General features: G+C 35.6%; 2 protein-coding genes and 1 long non-coding RNA gene across 4 annotated transcripts; all 3 read right to left on the bottom strand.

Moving 5' to 3' along the window:
• Nucleotides 1-2,651: 2,651 nt before the first annotated feature.
• On the bottom strand, nucleotides 2,652-3,150 carry LOC147562820 (glutaredoxin-C1-like). The gene has a single exon (XM_086673218.1). It carries the CDS (start codon nucleotides 3,105-3,107, stop codon nucleotides 2,736-2,738), a length of 372 nt encoding a protein of 123 aa, XP_086529344.1. The 5' UTR covers nucleotides 3,108-3,150; the 3' UTR covers nucleotides 2,652-2,735.
• A 5,784-nt stretch (nucleotides 3,151-8,934) lies between these two features.
• On the bottom strand, nucleotides 8,935-10,889 carry LOC147562819 (uncharacterized). The gene is made up of 3 exons (XR_015236107.1): nucleotides 10,621-10,889; nucleotides 9,479-9,643; nucleotides 8,935-9,183 (listed from the first exon to the last, which is right to left on the bottom strand). It is a non-coding gene; the product is annotated as an uncharacterized LOC147562819 (long non-coding RNA).
• A 2,223-nt stretch (nucleotides 10,890-13,112) lies between these two features.
• On the bottom strand, nucleotides 13,113-15,711 carry LOC147562818 (bidirectional sugar transporter N3-like). Of its 2 annotated transcripts, none has more exons than XM_086673198.1 (6): nucleotides 15,530-15,711; nucleotides 15,418-15,454; nucleotides 14,986-15,196; nucleotides 14,716-14,877; nucleotides 14,479-14,598; nucleotides 13,113-13,751 (listed from the first exon to the last, which is right to left on the bottom strand). In XM_086673198.1, the coding sequence occupies exons 1-6, from the start codon at nucleotides 15,582-15,584 to the stop codon at nucleotides 13,320-13,322; spliced, it is 1,017 nt and encodes a 338-aa protein (XP_086529324.1). In that variant the 5' UTR covers nucleotides 15,585-15,711; the 3' UTR covers nucleotides 13,113-13,319. The 2 variants fall into 2 exon arrangements, with proteins under 2 accessions (XP_086529324.1, XP_086529332.1); XM_086673206.1 differs by having other exon boundaries at nucleotides 15,418-15,439.
• Nucleotides 15,712-18,938: the final 3,227 nt, after the last annotated feature.

The following is an 18,938-nucleotide window of genomic DNA, read 5'->3' as shown; positions in this document are numbered from 1 at the left end:
CTGGTCATTGTTTGTCATATCCAATAGACATTGTTGATTGTGAAACAAGGACAAAATAAGTCAAGGGGAAAATGCTAACGTCATGTGCAATTTTGCTCTTGTCGGGTTGTTCGAGTCACTGTTTGTCGGATCAAGTAGCATTACTAACAATGAAACAAAATTTTATGGGTATAAACTTAATAGTTTGTGATACAACATTCTTATATTTGAACATGTAATTAAAACAAAATGATGTGAAATTTGCAAAAGTTAGGCGGGTTGAGCCGTTGAGGCATGATTAGTATAGGCGTATAGCAAACCCCTGCCCTAAACCCAGCCTACCCGAGCGCCCAATATTATCTCATCTTTCTTCAAATTCAAAATGATATTCCTTCTTCCCTCTTTATCTCGATTCCAGCCTTATTATCCCTCCCACTCTATTCGTTCGTCTCGTTTTCATACATTCTTAATTGTTTGGGGGGGGGGGGGGGGGGGGGGGGGATACTAGTAACTCCGATTGAGTTCACCCATCAATGACGAAACTCATTATCAACTCCACCTTGCTTTATTTCAACTCTTGTTCTACTATATTTTAATTGAAAAGAGTTGTTCTTGTTTAGGTTAAGAATGGACGGGCCATCCGAATTGGTTGATACTTTCTTGATGATCTTTTAATATGGTATGTGTTCTTTGACAAGCCATATATATTAATGGTAATTGAGTAGTGTTGTGTTGGTTTTTTAGATGAATGATACTTGTGTTACTCTAATTACACTTTTAGCTGGTTTAGTTGTGGATCTTATTAGTAGTTTATCTCGATTGATCTTTAATAGGGTAGCAGTGAATCTGTCTTGATAAATGCAGGCGGTGGTATCCTGCCTCTGTCCTATCCATGTGTCGGTGCCGATCGAGCATGGGGCAGTACCAACAACACAACTGATAATATAGCTGCATATTGTTATATACTAGTATGTGACAATATTATGATCACTGGGCCGGAGGACTAAGTAATCAATCAATCATGAGACAGGTAAGCTAGCTAGCTAGCTATTTCATTAATTGAGTTTGAGATTACATAAAGCAGGCATTTGAGGCATCCTATGGCCAATGATGAACTTTGTTAATTAGTAGTACTCATCATGGATGGGTGCGTTCAATAAGCTGATCAGCTCAGGCCATTTTCCAAAGACTAAATGTTATTAACTGCATGCAGATGACACTAGTGTGATCTTGTCACTCAAGAAGAATTAAGTCCCCTCAGGTAAGAGGTTTTTACATCTAGTAAGCTGTATTAATTAGATTATAAGTAATGGTTCCGGTTTAGTTGTTGACTAACCTACAACTCAATTGAAGTAATCAAATCTTGTTAGTTTTTTTGGAATTATTCATTATTGAATAGGAAAATCAAAAGAAGAAGAAGAATTCAATTCTAAAATGACAAGGAGTGGTAGCTAGCCTCCATATAATAAATAATAAAGCTAATTTGAATTTGGTTCGTAAGTAACTATTTCTCTATATATATATCTATATATCTTGAGAAGTCTCATTGATTGGTTACTTGAGGTCATCAGGTGATCTTTATTCCTTTGATCATTTTCATTTCCTTTCCTTCTCTTGTCTTTTTCAAAAGAAACTATACGTGACCAACAAAAATAAAATATGTAAGAAAATTGTTTGTGCCTCCTCTAATTCGCCCCCCCCCCCCCCCCCCCCCCCCCCCCCCCCCCCCCCCCATGCATGTTCTCTCTAAAATTAAGTTGAAAGCTAATAAGTTGTTGTGATAGACTTCAGACTCTCTCTCTCTCTCTCTAAATGTAGTGAGGACTGAGGAGGAGGAGGAGGAGCCCTTAAGTAACTAACTAACCAATTTATATGCGGCCATGTGTCTGTTATTTTGACTACTAGTGGGGTCGAGAAGAGAGAATATTGAACAAGGCCAACGGTATTGTACTGGGACAGTGGGACACCACCAGGTATTTTTTGCTTACGTGGATAGATAGTGGGACTCAGAGATGGGAATCATCCATCTCCCCACGCAAGTGGGCCTACTACCCCCCACCACTCTTAACCGACGACCACTTTTCTCCACCGAGAAGAAGATTTGTTTGTTATAACGACCGAATCACCACGGCCAGTAAACCTAATTCCACTAATGAATAAATGATATGGTGTTGGGCTAAATCTAATTCACCCACGTTATTTTGGGTCAAAAAATGGAACCAAATTGATGGGGCCACTATCTCATCAAGCCAATTAAGGTGCGTCGGACCAAGTTGTACGGAAGGAATAATCCGGCGAGTCTGCTGCTCTCATCATGTTATTAGCATTTTCTCTCACTAGAAATGAAGGAAGTGATTCAAAGAGAATCTTTTTAAACAACAAAAGAGACATAAGTAATTATTGAAGGAAACCGACGATTGGTAAAAAATAACATTGAACGAAACTAGTAATTTTTGTTTAACATTTTTTTGTTTTGTTTTGTTTCTATACAGAGGAGGGAGCCATTACATTTCTCTCTGCAACATCTGCAACATTACCACTAGTAAAACCCTAGCTAGAAAAACATCATTTAACAAACACAAAACCCTAGAAACAAATTACTTCCAGAATGGAAATAGAAGAGAAAATTAAACCATCCATACCAACAGATTTTACCACTTTTTTTTCTTTTTGTGTGTATCTACTGTAGTTTTAATTTCATCGTTTCTCTCTCTCTAGAAATGAGAAATGAGTACTAGTAGTAGTAATGAGAAGAGCTAGAGCCAGAGAGCACCAGCTTCTTTAAGTTGAGGAACAAGGGTACCATTAATATGAGAAGCCATAACTCGATCCATGGAACCAACAAGCTTACCACCAATGAAAACAACAGGAACAGCAGAAGAGCAGCAGCTACCCATTAATCTCATTAAAGCTTTTTCAATCTCATTACCTCTTGGATCTTCATCAAGTTCATATACACTTGGGTTAACACCCATACCACAGAAAAGTCTTTTAATGGCGTGACACATACAGCAAGAACTTATGCTGAAGATAACTACAGCACTTCCAGATGCAACTCTTTCAATTCTTTCCAATGGGTCTATATAAGAAGAAGAAGTACCCCATGATTCACTCTGCTGGTAATGCATCTTTTCTTTCCTTTTCTACAGAGACACACAGAGAAAGAGAGAGAGAGAGTATAATGAAGAAGAAGAAAAAGAATGTTAAATTTAAGAGATAAACTTAGAGAGAGAGTGAGAATGAGAATGAGTGATGAATGGAACAAGAGAGGGGAGTGAGTATTTATAGAGCAAGAGTGTAAAACAACAGGTCCCAATATTTAGGGTGTGTTTGTTTGTATTGACAAGAGAGACTATTTTAATACTAATATATATTTAGTACTAAGGAGGGGAGGGGGGGCGAAGTTAGGGTAATACTACTACTATACTAATAGTAATGGATCGAGTATTTTATTAAGGGTGTTTTTGGTTAGTATTATTATAGTGGTCAGCGCATGCTGGAAAAAAAAAAAATGGAAGGGGGCTTGTTTTTTTTTTTTTTTCTGTTGAACTGGAAGGGGGCCTGTTTAGGAATAAAGAAAAGTGAGGGGAGAGTAAATGACTAATGAGAAGAAGTTGTGGACAAAAGGGACAGGCTTTTCAGGAGGGTGGAGGAGGAGGAGAGAATATGAGGTTAACAAATAAACGGCTGTTACTGTCCTTGTTGTCTGCTCGACGTGCCCTAGCCTAGCTAGAAAGAAAATGCCAAGTTGGCATTGCCAACACATTTTAGTACAACATGCTCATTTTTTTAGCTCACGGTATTTGCAGCCGCAGGATTTATAGAGTAAAAATTCTTAGGCCATGTTTGACGCGCGGGAATGGAATGTCATTTCCGGGAATTACATTCTCGTAATGCGATTCCCGGGAATCAGATTATTTTGGTTTAATGTTTGGTTCGACTAGGCATAGGAATTTCATTCCCGATGGATTCCTAACTTGTTGTTTGGTTTGTGTAGGAATTGGAATATAATTTTTTACGAAAGTCCGGTTATATCCTTTTACTTAAACTACATAAATTATAAGTCAACTTTGTTATATATTTTAATTAGTATTGTTTAGTCAAAGTTATAGATATGAAATAGTAACGTAATACACTAATTTAAGTTGTATTTAAAGATTTATTTAAAATAAATAAGGTCTCGACTAATTTTTTTTAAACGTTATGAAATCGATTTTTAATGAACAAGGCGCAAGAGAGAAGAAAAAAAAAATAAAGATATGGAGAGAGAGAGAGAGGGAGAGTTACGTTCGAGCGAGAGAATGGGTGGGAGAGAGAGAGAGTGTGTGTGTTGCTATGGTGGTGGTTGAAACCCTAGGTTTTTAATTTTTTAATAAAAATATTATGAGAATGACGATTTTAATATTAGTCATTCTAATATTTCATCAAGGATTGTTTTGTCCAAAAATATTAAATCAAATCATTCCCGGGAATGGGAATCACAAACCCACCCCCTCCCTGGGGTTGCTATTATCCCATTTTGGGGGAATCCCATTCCTCCGGGAATAGGATTCCCCCTGCATTCCCGCGAGCCAAACACAAGTCGGGAATGTGATTCCCAGGAATCACATTTCCATTCCCACGCGATTCCTGCGTGCCAAACATGACCTTAAATATATCTCCTCTCTCTCTCTACTAGACTTGTCTGCCCACTTAAGCTGGTTCAGATTTCACCTACAAATATGTACTGTTGTAAATATTCTAGCTCACACTTCAATCTAAGTGTTTGTAACCTCTACACCCATAACATCTATAGAACTTGGTCTGTTGTTTTTCGAACCATTTAAATAAGTTAAGATTAAAAGTATAAATTGTATTTGGAAATGAGAGTTTGTCCTAGAAGTTGTTAATAAGTTTGACTACAGAATCCCATCTATTGATCTTCGAATAATTCAATTAAGTTAAGATTCAAAGTATAGATTGTATTATTAATGCATTAAATATCACTTTCGTAATGTACTTGTTTTATTCTAAAATAACATAAATATGGATTTTGAGAAGGGATATCAAGTAAGATGACTAAAAAGATCATACATGGAAATTGTATATATTTTAAGAGTATGTGTGTTCAAGGAGATACGCATTGTGGGTAAAAATTAAAGCAAGTGCATTAGGAGAAAGAAAACATTGTGGGAAAACGAACCCCACCAAATCAGTATATCTAATGTTGGATAAAAACATTTAGATGCATATAGTAAACACTATCTTCAACAAAAATAAATAAATAAATATAGTAAACACTATAAAGAAAGAAGAAGATAAAATTTATCTAATTAACGGCTTAGATAAGAACTAATTAGGACGTTTTTTTTTCTTCAATATTTCTTTTATGATGGATCTCAATTTCTCAAAACGTAATACTAGCATTTTGCATCTTGGGAGCATAATTTTCCATTATTTATGAAAATCGTATTGTCCTGAAAAAAAATGGAGCTAAGAATAATTAATATCTAGAGTATCATTTGGAGGAAATATGTATGGATTGGGGGGTGAAAACCGAAAGCGACAAACAGGGTGCAGACAGCTCTCCACCAAAAATGAGAAAAAGCAGTCAACGATAAAGCACACGTCACTTGGTCATAAAACTGGTGACGAAGAAAAGCTTTAGTGTTACGGCCGGCGAAGTTATTTGTTGGTCGTCGTCGGGGAATAGAATAGTTATTTAGTTTCCCTCTTGCCTCTAGGTGTGTGTTGTTGCCGTCAGATGACGAGAGAGAGAGAGAGAGAGAGAGAGAGAGAGACAAGCACAAGTAAAGAGAGAGAGAAAAAAATTAAGAAAGAGAGAGAGAGAGAGAGAGTTGGTTGGATGCGTGCTCAAAACATGAGTCAGAACAGGAGACAGCACTCCTGCCCTCTAATAAATACAAAAACACCCACTCTCTCTCTCTCTCTCCTAAACAAACACACTCTTGTCCTCTCTTGTCTTTTCTCCCCTGTATAAAGTAACCACCCAAGAAGCAAGCCCAATTCCCCCCTAACCTCGCCGGTATCCGCCGCTTCTTTCTGTACCTCCTCCGCCGCCTGCACCTTCTTCTGCTTACCCCAGTTTTGGCGTCCCACAACACTAGACCTCTCAATTTAATCAATACTGGTAGTAGTTGTTAACTCAAGGGAAAGGAAATGACAACAAAGTCAAAGACACAAATCTCTCATCTTTGGACGGCCCACCAGAGCAAATAAATCATTGCCGTCGATAGCCAGCCATATTATGTTTACTTTAGCCTAAAATCTACCCCAACAAAATATAAAATATTACCGACTATTTTGGGTATGGGGAAGTTTGTCATAAGAATGTTAAAAACGATTAGACAATGTTAAGTATGGAGTTAAGGTATTGTCTCTTGGTCAAAAGGCTGCTACAACTACTTTGACTCTTATTACTATTATTATGATCTTAAAAAATTCAGTCATGATGATGTTTGTGTTTCTATTCTTCGTTCATGGAGTTAACTACTGTATAAAAGCCAAACCATTATATATGTATATATATATATATGATATATCCCTCTTACTCCTCTCAATCCCAATACTAGTACTACATCAAGTTTAACTTCTCTTAACTGTCTGACACATGGATGAATATTCTTCCACCCATTCATCTGTCATGGATGCATCACCGCCTACTTTTACTAGACTTAAATAAAACTTTTGGCAAATCATATACCCATTTTGCACTTGAAATTTGCTTATAAAAAAAAAAAATTGGATTTTTAATCCAAAAATCTACATCTAAACATACATTTAGGTACTGTTTGTTCTTTATTTATTTTCAGATCTGAAATCTAAATTGGGACTAATTCAGATTTCAGATGTTTGTTTTTCTTTTTTAGAAAATCTGTTTTTCTTTTTTAGAAAATCTGAAATGTTATCTGAATTAACTCAATGTCTGAATTGGCTGAAAAAAACCCACATTTTTCAGACTTTAAAAAAAGTCTGAAATATAAACTCAATTTCTGAAATGGGCGAAATGACGCTTGTGCCCTCTGTTTTAGAAAAAGTTTCCCCCTTCCCAGATTTCAACCACCAAAGACCACCACCACCACCACCACCACCACCACCAAAAACAAGATCGCACCACCACAACAAAGACCACCACCACCAAAACAAGATCGCACCACCACATATCAGACCACAACCACCACAAATCAAAACCACCATCACCACTACAAACCAGTAATAATAGTATTGGTAGAAGTCGAATCGGACGAAAACCTTCGTCGGATCTATGAACCCTAAAATCTTAACAAGAAGTTCTTAGACCTCGTTAGATATGGAAAGGGTCGTCTTCTGATCTGCGAGAAAAAAAAACTTCTGATCTTCGACAGAGAGAGATAGCTTTTGATCTTCGAGAGAGAAGAGACAGAGATAGGTTCTAATCTTTGAGAGAGAGGGAGATATCGTCTGCTGGGGTTTAGGGTTTTCATTTTCTTCTACTCAAGAGAGAGCAGCAGTTGGAGAGAGAGAGAGACAGAGAGGGAAAAATAGATGGGGAATTTAGGGTTTTCATTTTCTTCTATTCAGAGAGAGAGAACAACAGTTGGAGAGAGACTGGACAGAGAGAGAGAGGTTGAGAGGGAGAATGAGATGGAGAATTTAGGGTTTTCATTTTCTTCCATTCAGAGAGAGAGATCAGCAGTTGGAGAGAGACTGGACAGAGAGAGAGAGAGAGAGAGAGGCCGAGAGGGAGAAAGAGATGGGAATTTTAGGGTTTTTATTTTCTTATTAGAGATAAGAAGTCTAGGGTTTTTGTCCAAAATATCAATTAGGGGTATAAAAGTCAAAATTTTTATTCAGATCTTATCATTCAGATTCAGAAAACAAACATCAACTTGTAAAAAAATTCAGCCAATTCAGTTCAGCCAATTCAGATTCAGCCAATTCAGATTCAGACATAAATAAAAAAACAAACAGCACCTTAGTCTACCCTAATATTAATATAAGATTTTAAGTCAAAATAATAATTATAATAATTATTTAGTCTAAATTGACTCATCTTTATACAAAAAACAGATCTCTATCATTTTTATTTAATCATAGTACCCGTCATAACCTTTTATAAAAGAAAAAACTCACTTTTGAAAATCAATCTCCAAGATTCACTTTCTTTTTTTCTCAGATTTTTTCGATTGATTTCAAACTTACTATCTGCTTCGTAATATACACGTTATTTAGTATCAGTTACGTATATTTCTACAACAAAACACATTTAGTATAGTTAAAATATGTCTAGGTGTCAAAGTTACAGTGTTTTTTGTTTATTGATTCTTGTTTTGTTTCATAAATAACATGTTATTTATTGTTAAAGTTTCTTACTTTATTTTTTTTCAATATGTGTCATACATAACACATTATATATCAACAATGTTTCTTCCAAAAGAAAAAAAAACTAAAATCCATATTTTCTGCGAAGATTGAACCTTAATCTCTTTTTAAATTTTATTTTGGGCCTAAATCCCCTGGACTCAAAAAAAAAAAAAAAAAATTGGACTCTTGGCACAAAATTCATAAATCCTGTGCAAACTTTACATACTATACACAAACTTGTACACAGATCTTATATAGGAGGAGTTGAAGCTTAATGAGTTGATAGATATTTCTTTTTACAAAAGAAAAACAGACGAGACCTTTGGCTAATTTTCCCTTACTCTGATCAAAAGTTACCGAAGACAGAGATCCAGCCCAATCAGTAGATCTCATGTATTATATCATTTTGTTGAAGTGATAATCTTATGAAGAGATGCTCTTGTTAAGAAGGATAAAGGAAGATCGGTGTCTTACATCAATACGGATCTTGAACGCTTCTAACTCATAGAGATATAAGACAACATTTGAAGACGAGCACCCGATCCTGAATAGGAGGTATACGAGGAAAAATGTACAAGTTCAAAAAAATCATAAATACAATTTGGGTTTAAATGGCTCAATCATTTCTTTATTTGATGGTGTCAAATATTCTAAAACAGTAGTAATATATAACAGTGGGAGAAAAACTAAGTTTAGAGGGATGGGGAGGACCCAAACCTAACTGCAAGTATGCAGTGATATTGCTTCTGCTGCTCCTCCTTGCTTGGGACATCTAACACAATGACAATTATCCACTACATGATGATCATGCCCTTTTTATGTGTTTCAGAGTCAATGAGACCCCTCTCCTCAGTGCTCCCCCTAGATTATGGTAATTGGTAAAAGCATGAAAACAAGTAATGAAGAAGAAGCAAACATTTAGAGTAAAGGAATTAACAAGTGGGGTAACTATCATCAGTAAGAGACAGTTCCGATATTGACTTAGAACAAACATGAAAGTTATTTTATTTTCAGAATTTCAGACACACTTGACAAGTTGGGTAATCATAATCAATAAAAAGAATTTGTCACGTACCATACCTAGGGACTAGAATGTGATAATCATGTTGTCAAATGTTTTCATGAGAAATATAAAATTGATTCCAGTAATGCCTACCTGAGTGATAATTGCAACTAATCGCGCGCTTATCTACTTTATCAATGCACTTAATAGCTTCTTTGCATTTGCTGGGTTGAAATACTTCATCCTTGGAACCCTGTAGTAAACAACTTCAAAACACCCAAACAAATTTCTTCCGGGAATTTCTAACTCTGTCTGGTTCTGAAAAATACAAAAAAAAAACAGGGCAAATATTGATATCCAAGAAATAGAAGCAATACGATTCAAAAAAGACACCAATATGTGCACATCTTATATAAAGGAATACGAAGAAAACCCTGATCGTGATTCAATTCCTAACCATCATAGCACACAGACACACATACACTGATACACGCGCAAAAACACACACACACATGCAACCACAGCAGGAACCAACTTAGGTACCTCGTTCGATCTCAGGTATTTTTTTTTTCTTGAAAGAGTGTAATATTCGTGCATTTTACCACTAAACTGAATGTGGGCTTAATTTACCTCAAGAATTGGTTTATATGTGTTTTACGATAATCTATAACGAAGACGAAAGTTATTTCAGAGTCGCATACACTTACAAGTTGGGTAATCATATATAGTTGAAGAAAAAAGAAACTATATATGTGATTGTTTTTGCAAAAAACAACATTGAGGTTCAAGAAACAAAAACAATACGATTGGCACATATTATAGAAAGAACGCCAGATATTGATTCGATTCCTAATCATCATCATCTCTCAACTTTCAAATACAACTTCTTCTATGCTAAGCTAATGATAAGACATAAGAAAGGGAGGGGGGGAAAAAGAATCACCTTTCCAATTTAGTTACTTTTATAATCACTATAAAATGGTAGCTAGTTTTGTTCTAATAGCACCAAAAAAACGATGAAATCAACACTACTAACAAAAACACCAGAAAAGAACACCTAGACCTAGTAGTAATCTAACTATGAAGCAAGCAAAGCAAAGCAAAGCAAGCAAGCATCATCTTTCTGTAGAATTGAAGTTTATACACTTAAAAATTACACCTATATCCTCACTTCAACACTAATTAATACTACTTCAAAAGCTAGCTTCGTGATTGTTACACAAAAGAGGAATTAGGTCAAAGAAAGTGACTGACTGTCTGACCTGTCTGTTACTGTTAGTTAGGGGAAACGCTACCTGTAGAAAATAAATTGGAACGATCGACGGTGATAAGCTTCTGGTTCTGTTAATTCTCTAGTGGCTTCACGGAGGAAGGAGAGAGAGTAAGGAACTCTAGGGTTTATAGTTTGTGTTTGTCCCGTCAGAGAGAAAGAGAGAAGAAGAAGAAGAAGGCATGCTTCACGGGAGGCGGAGTTAGTCTACTGCCACCGCGTCATCTGTTTCAAATAGACAGACGGACACAGAAACGAGAGAGCAAGATGAGATTGGCGCCGCTTCACTGATCCACCTATTACCTATACATATATGTTCGGACAAATGTGAGCCGACCACATCAGTGGGCTCTCGTCAGTAGCGGGAATAGTTTTGTTGAAAACTTGAAATTGATAAGGTACTAGTATTACTTTACTACTTCCTGTAGGACGAGAAAGATAAATGACGAGATTGTTCTCGAGGCTATATTTTTTCCTTTATTCTATTCAAACACGTAAGATAAAAAAGTAAGATGCGGGGAGTATACGTATCTTTGTTGGCATATTCAACATAAGTAGTGGTTGATTGGCGTAGTATATATTGGCTAGTTTATACCTGAGAGGTGTAATTTTACAAAGAGATTGATTTGTTTAATAACCCCTACAGTTAGTTGCCTACTTTCTTTTTTCAATCATTTATGGACTTTCATAAATGATAAATACTTTCTGCTTTGATAATATAAAATAACGTAAAGCGGTTAAAAATTAAGATGCATATTGATCATACATCTATATCCTTTTTATAATTTATATAGGGGTTCGACGTTACTCCTTTTATCCTAGTCAAATGCGATAAGGTAAATAAGGTAGGAAATACATGTATCTTGGTCTATACATACAAGATGAATATATATATGTCTCTAGCATAAAGTAGTGATTGATTGGTCTGGTGTATTGTGTTACAACGTCCAATCTACCACTCCCCATCACCTACCTACTTTTATGTGATAGCAGGTCATGTTTATTGTACAAAGAGATCCGTCTATATACAATAATGACCTCTATATATATACTATAGTCATCATCTATATTTCCTTGAAATGATAAATACTTTCTAGTTTTTTTTTAAAACAAGTCGTATCATTGTATTATTTATGAAACTTGAAACGATACAACACTGAACAGTGGGGTACAGATACGAAGAAACAACTATTACATTTATAATTTAGTCCATTCTCTTCATTCTGTGTCTTCGACAGTTGACATCCTTCTCCGCAATAGTAAGTGGAAAGGATTGGTACTCCAAAGACGATAATAAAGGACCATAACCAACGAAACTGAACCATCTCCCCATAAAATGGCCAGATTGAGACCCGGTTGGTGGAACGTGACTCCCATTCCTGCAAGTAGCCACTAACTAACAGTCTAACCCATGACCTCCACTTCACAACCAAATTCAGTTCAGAGCACACCCGAAGAAACAAGTGGAAAAAGAAATTCAGAGCTTCAAAGAAGCCTTGCGATTTCTTAAAGGCGGAATCAACAGATTCCAGGATTACCCCCCAGTATTCTCTCGATAGAGAAGTCATGTCCCACCACAAACCGAAGAGATTGCGATCGAACACCTGGTACGTAGGGCCGCTGAAGAAGTCCGAGTCAAAAGACTCAACAAAGACAGCAAAATAATGCAGACAAGCTGCAAAAGGTGGAAGGTGAGGCAGAGAAGCATATCTGGTGAGAATTGAGGTCAAAGTTGAGGCTACTAAAGCAGTGCTTGCCGAGATAGGAGGAACCCAAAACATTTCCAGGGAGTTTGAAATTTTCTTGTCTGGTTCGAAAGGTCGACCGGAACTAGTGCTAACCAAATTAAACACCCCATGCGATTTCAAACGAGTGGGTCTAGTCTTGCAAGTATTTAAAGGTCGGCCCAACAGGAGTAAGAACATAGACATCTTGTACTCTCCTGGGTCAAAAGGAGTGCCCATGAGGTAAGAAATTTGAGCCCAACAAAATAAAATGTAAACAGCCCCTGAGATAAGATGGTAAGCCCAGTGAAGTAGAGACCATGTTAGGCCCATGTGGAAGGCCAACTCATGTGCGTGAGTGTACTTTAAATCAACACTTGTGAAGTAATGTGTTAAATGAAAGACAGGTGTTGCTTTCTTGAAAATAGAGCTTGCCATGCACCAAACTTCCAAAAGATGACCGGCAAGAGTTGGTGGTTTTCCGATCAACAATTCCGGCGAGATGATACGCGAGAAAAAAGAACCGGTCTGATTTGTGTGAGATCTAGAACAACCCCCTGGATCGAAAGGCCAATCAACATATCGTGAAAACCAAACCCATAGAAGTGGAGGAGTTACCTCATGGTTGATGGTGTAGAACAAAGAAAAAATGGTCTGCTTCTTATCCATATTAAGGGATAGATCTGAGTAGGAATGAAAACTAGAGAAGCATGAAATAGAATTTAGAGGAAACCCCATGAACCCCTTCAAACACATAAACTATTAGGCTTACACTTAAAGGAAATACTTTCTAGTTTGAACGATCTAATAATATACTCATAAGGATGCATATGGGTCATACATCCATATCATTTGAGATTTTATAGTTTTATACATAAAAAAGGGAAGAGAGAAAAACTGAGAAAGTACTATATAAAATATATAGTCCCCACTAACAACAACTACATCTCTCTTATACTTGGTGAAGGGAATAAACATGGGTGACTCGTATATATAGCCACTAAACTTGAACAACCAAATTTAGGTCAGAATATTTTTCACCTCCTGATATGGGATCTCCTGCTTCATTTTGCATTTCTCCAACTCCACCACCAATCTGATGATCATCATCATCTGTAGTTGTCACTTGCTGATGCATATTTTGACGATCAAGATCGTCATCATCACCATCATGATGATGACCCATTGTAATAGTATTAATGTGATCGAGTACTATAAGTTGCAGATCAATAGGGTGAACCTCAGCACTACCCATAGAGCTGAGCCTGATTACATGATGATGATCAATACTAGTAGTAGTAGTAGTTGTTGAAGTAGTAATTCCATTTTGATGATCTAATTTTTCTTCTTCTACAACTTTCTTCATGTTCTTGTAAATTACGTACAATAACATCTGAACAACACCGAATAGGAATCCCAATATGTTTGGTATCTATATATATTAAAAAAAAGTTAAAGCAATATTAGTACAAATAAGATTGTGATGTGACAACAAGAGACGAAACCTCTGTAGGCCTATGCACCTATCTTATTAGGGTGTGAATATAATTAACTAGTTTATAGATGTATTAAATCGTTGGGAGATGCTAGAGAGCCCAAATTTTTTGGGCATTTTAGTGCCCAGCTGATGTGGAATCACTAAAAGACAAGGTTTTTTCAAAGTTTGACTACGGTGGGGACCGCTTTTATTTCTAAATAAGGAAATATGTCACCCTCTAAGTACCAATTTCTAAGTCACTCTATCATTTCCCTAAATCGTTTCAATATTGACAAAATAGAACGCTAGTTTGCATTTAAAAAATTATTAACGAGTACCATTTTTACTATATATGCTTGTAAATCGGTGGGCCTATGCACCTATCTTATTAGGGTGTGAATATAATCGTCTCAGTGACTCTGATATGATTTAGAAAGGTAAGCACTGAAAAATAAAATCAATGTGGAACCTCAATCTCCAGACAACTTTTGGAATTTTTGGTAAATTTTGATAATGGTTTCTCCGGTGAAAAGACAAGACGTACATGTTATCAACCAACCAAAACCAAAGTAAATTCTGAATCTCTAGATCATGATTAGGTTATATAGTATAATATTTGGTATTCTATATATATATATGACTATATATATGCAAGTAGGAAATATATACTAGTACTACTTACAGCAATAAAAATGTCCTCCAAGAGAAGACCATAAGAGAACCATAGAATAGCACTCATAGTGAGGAAGAATGATAAGGAGAAGGGCATGAACTCTACACTCTTTGTTCTTATTACCAATCTCTGCAAATATCAAAATTAGTTTGCAAACATTAATAATAGTCTAATAATTAAGCTGCTAGAATAATATCCAGATTAATAAGAGAACACATTAAATTAATATATATATATATTACTCACCACAATGCTTAAAGGAGCTGCAAAAACACAGGCAGAGAAGACAACACAAATCCATCCAAGTATTTGGACACGGTTCGAACCTTTCACGAGGAAGAAGGTGAGAAGATATATCAAGCAAAATGACCCAAAATTCAATAACACAAGTATCTTTGCAGTTAGGATCTGCCACCCACAAAAAGATATATGGAGAGAAAAAAACATTAGAGATCATCATCATCCCAATAAGTCTATTATGTATGTATAGTTTTGAATGTCGATATGGTTGAGTACCCGAGCTTGTTTAGGAGCATAAATGATGAAAATTGTTATATAGAAAGACTCAATGAAACATCCAATGGAGTTAATGGTGATTAATAGAAAAGCATCAGATTTGAGGAATGCATAGTATATCCACATCATGGAACTGAAGAGAGCAACCAAATATGGTATTGATTGAAATCCTTCTGTTGATTTCTTCTTGTATATTCTATAAAATGTCGGCCTGCAATAATTTACATAAAAACTATCATGTAAATAAATAGTATATACATAAAAATTATCATGTAAATAAATACATATATACAACCGTAATACTCTGCCTGACTGTCTGACCCAATTAATATTAGGCCGTCAGTACTTAAGCATGGACGACTGTCAGCCTAAAATTAAACCGGACAGTCGGAGATCATTAGAAAGAGTTTGGAAGAAATTTATAAGACTTACATTGGTGCAAGGTACACCATGACTGAGATGATATTTCCTGCATGGAATCACAATATTGAAAAATGAAGATATAGAAGATTAGAAAACTCAAAGAATGGGGAAGAAGATATACCTAAGATGCCAACAGGGAAAGCCAAGGGATGGGGATGAGCAGAGGAGATAGCCATATGATCCAACTTCAAATTAATGATCAATGGCAATTAATACACAAAATTAACACTATATCAAAATGAAGTAGGTTATTAGCTGAAGGGTTTAAGCTTAAACCCAATAGCTAAATCACTTCTTTCTTGGTATATGAAAGTAGGAGATCTTTGATCCCTTAAATAGAGAGAGAAATATAAGAGATATGCAGGAGGAGGAGGAGGAGGAGTACTCAGCTGGTTTAATTTTGGAGTTCCATGCGCACTCAACTCATTAATTTAATGAAGATATGTTTTTTAATTTCCAACAAAAGAGTTCTTGATTTATATGGTTTTTGTTTCTTTGATCTACTTTCATGTATTAACTTTTGGTCCCATGTAATTTATGATTAGCTTCTAATCATATAGAGAACATATTAAAAAGATTATTATCTACTAGCTAGCAAGACGGAAATACCATAGACAAGGATAAGGATCGAATTTCTTCTATCTATCTAAATAGGAAACTGTGGGTATCAACTCTTTTTTTAAACGTTAGCATACGTTCGTGACCGTTATTTGTTGGGTGGTCTTGGGCCCCTCTCTCTTACGTCAAAGCAAACTCAACATGTCAGATTTCTCCACACTTATAAACTGAGCACCTGCTCTTTCTACAACTGCACATTATCACTAGAAAACTGATACAGGGATTCCCTCGTACATTCTCTTCTGCACTCTCCTTAAATGTAAAAAGACAAAAATACCCTTGTCTTATTAGCCATCTAAACAATATAATGTTCTTGCACGAGCAGAGTCATATATCATTTTCCTTATTCAATAAACATTACCAATGACTCTTGTACTCGTGTTCCTTTTTGGTAGTATATTTTTATGAATTCAATGGACTAAAAACTTGTTACTATCAAATTATTGAGGCTTTCTACCAACCTCTTGACACTTTGAGGTGTTTGATCCAACTCTCTTGGATTTGCAAGTAAGGAATTTTTAACCACATAAATTGAGTATAAGACCTTCTTTCTCCATATAATCAAGGTATATTATATTACACTAAGGGAACTGCTTAAAATAGGAAGCAATACTTTATATATGTGGTATTTGAACAACTTAGTTCATAGTTTACAGTCAATATGTGATTCCATTTTCACAAGATACATATATTTCATTATAGAAGTCTATGTCAATATCGAATAGACAGTTAATTATAAATAACACTAACAACTTTAATTGTTATCAGACATCTGATTATTTAAACAGTAAATGCATGGTATTGTTACTTGATTGTACGTTTCAAATCTGCTTCTATCTAGTCTAACCATTTGGTTTTTCGTAGATTTTAGAAACATTTAAATCCGTTGGACATAAAAATATGTTTGAGAAGAGAGGAATATGAGACACAAGTAGTTGTTTCCTTTTTAAATCTGCAATCTCACTTGAAATCAAAATTGACTCGAATCAGGTTTCAAATTGTTTGTTTTTGTCTAACTTGTAACGTCTTATTGTATTGAGTGCTAATGTAGATTGATTGATTTTGCACTCATCTGACATATGTAATTTAGATTCGAACAAGAAGAAGTATTTCACTAATAACTTTCTTTCCGACAAGTTAACACGTCGTGGAACAAATAGTGCGTTACAATTTGGAGAAGGAAAGTTAACCCGCGGGTACTTCCCTTGCATGACATTCATGTGAACCACAAAGTTGAGCCGTTACTTTTCCACCGTACCTACTTTTTTGTTGTTGTTCTTCTTCTTTATCTTATCTAGACATCAGCCCTAATTATGCGTCATTCCTCACTAGGTTATAATTCTACTCTTCTACTTCTATCATCCCCTTTGCAAGCTGTACTATTTGGTAAGTGAGAATGAATTGTATGAGAGAGTTGGTTAAAGTGATCTTATTTAGTTTGATGAGTTAACTTTAAGTTGTGAGATAAAAGTATTAAAGATAGTGTCAATGATTGATGTTGTTATTTATTTTTTTTGTTTTATCATCAAAGTGTACGTGGAGAGACTAGAAGAGAATGGTATAAAAAGCTTGAAACCGAAATCCATCATTCATTAATTAATTTGGTCACCAAACCACTAACTGTACATGATATTGAAATTTAATGTTTGGATTTTATTTTTATTTTTTTTATGAGAAAATGTTTGGATTTTATTAGTTGTGTTTAATTAATAAGTATCCGTTTTTATGGCCAATCAATACAAATTTTTGCAAGGGCAGGGAACTTCTAGTATGGGTTTTCCTCCTCGCATTCCTACCAATCGGGAAGAGTGAACAAGAATGAAATTGAACCCGAATCTATAACTAGAAAAATCAAAAGATTAAATAAATTTTTTATAATTAATTTTATGAGGGCATGATCAAAGAACAACATGAAAGCAAGGGCGGCCCTAGCCCAAAGCCACCGCTTTGGAGGCCCCTTTAAATTGATTGTTATGGTTATTTACTCATTTATTTACATCAATTAACACAAAAGAGAGGTCAGCACATTTGTCCACATAGTTGTTTGCATCCCAACTGACTCAGATTTGAGTCCCCGCAATTGCGTTTTCTTTTACGATCTTTTATAAAGCATTACAGGAACTATTAAAGGCCCCAAATTTATAAATGACTCTGGACCTAGTAAATGATAGGACCGGCCCTGCATGAAAGAAAACATATTGATCCGTGATGATGAGGCCCCGGTATATGAAACCAAAGGCCTCTGAAGTCCTTTCTTATGTAGTAAGAGAGGGAAGACATTTTAGTTGTTTGTGTTGTCAAAAAATGAACAATGAAAATGGATTGATGTAAATTGTAGCGGAAGCGATGAAGTAATTGAATCCACCATTAAAGCTATGATAAAATAATTAAATAAACTGATGTAAATTTCTTTTAGTTTGAAGGTTGCCGGCCGGAAAATTTTCCGGCCGGCGACCTTCATCGGAGAAGAGAGTGGTGAGTTGGAGAGAGAGAGAGAGAGAGAGGTGGAGAGAGATAAGTGGTGGAGAGGGAAGTGAGGTGGAATTTATGTTTTCTTTTTAGTTTTATTTTGAAAAAATATTTAAAGGAAGGGTAGTTAGAACATTTTCATAAAAATAGGGAGCCGTATTTGGATTTACAGAAAATAGAGGGTCATAAAGGAAGCTTGTCACAAAGTAGGGGGCCAAATAAAAATTAACTCTTAGAATTTTGCATCTAAGAGACTAAGACACACAAGAATTGAAGATATCTATTTTTGTGACTGTAGTATGAAAATCTGAATTGAAACTTGATAAATAGAACTAATCGAGATTTTTTTGAGTTTTACCCTTGTGATGCTCTTAAACTTAGGGTCCGTTTTATACACATAAAGATATATGAGTAAGAAAATGGCCTTCTTTTCCATTCGAAAA

The sequence above is a fragment of the Eschscholzia californica genome, unplaced genomic scaffold (assembly GCF_041429995.1).
Source record: "Eschscholzia californica isolate CP2 unplaced genomic scaffold, dmEscCali1.0.p SCAF_1, whole genome shotgun sequence".
NCBI lineage: Eukaryota > Viridiplantae > Streptophyta > Magnoliopsida > Ranunculales > Papaveraceae > Eschscholzia > Eschscholzia californica.
The sequence above is the reverse complement of the archived record's forward strand: the minus strand, read 5'-3'. Positions and strand labels throughout refer to the sequence as shown.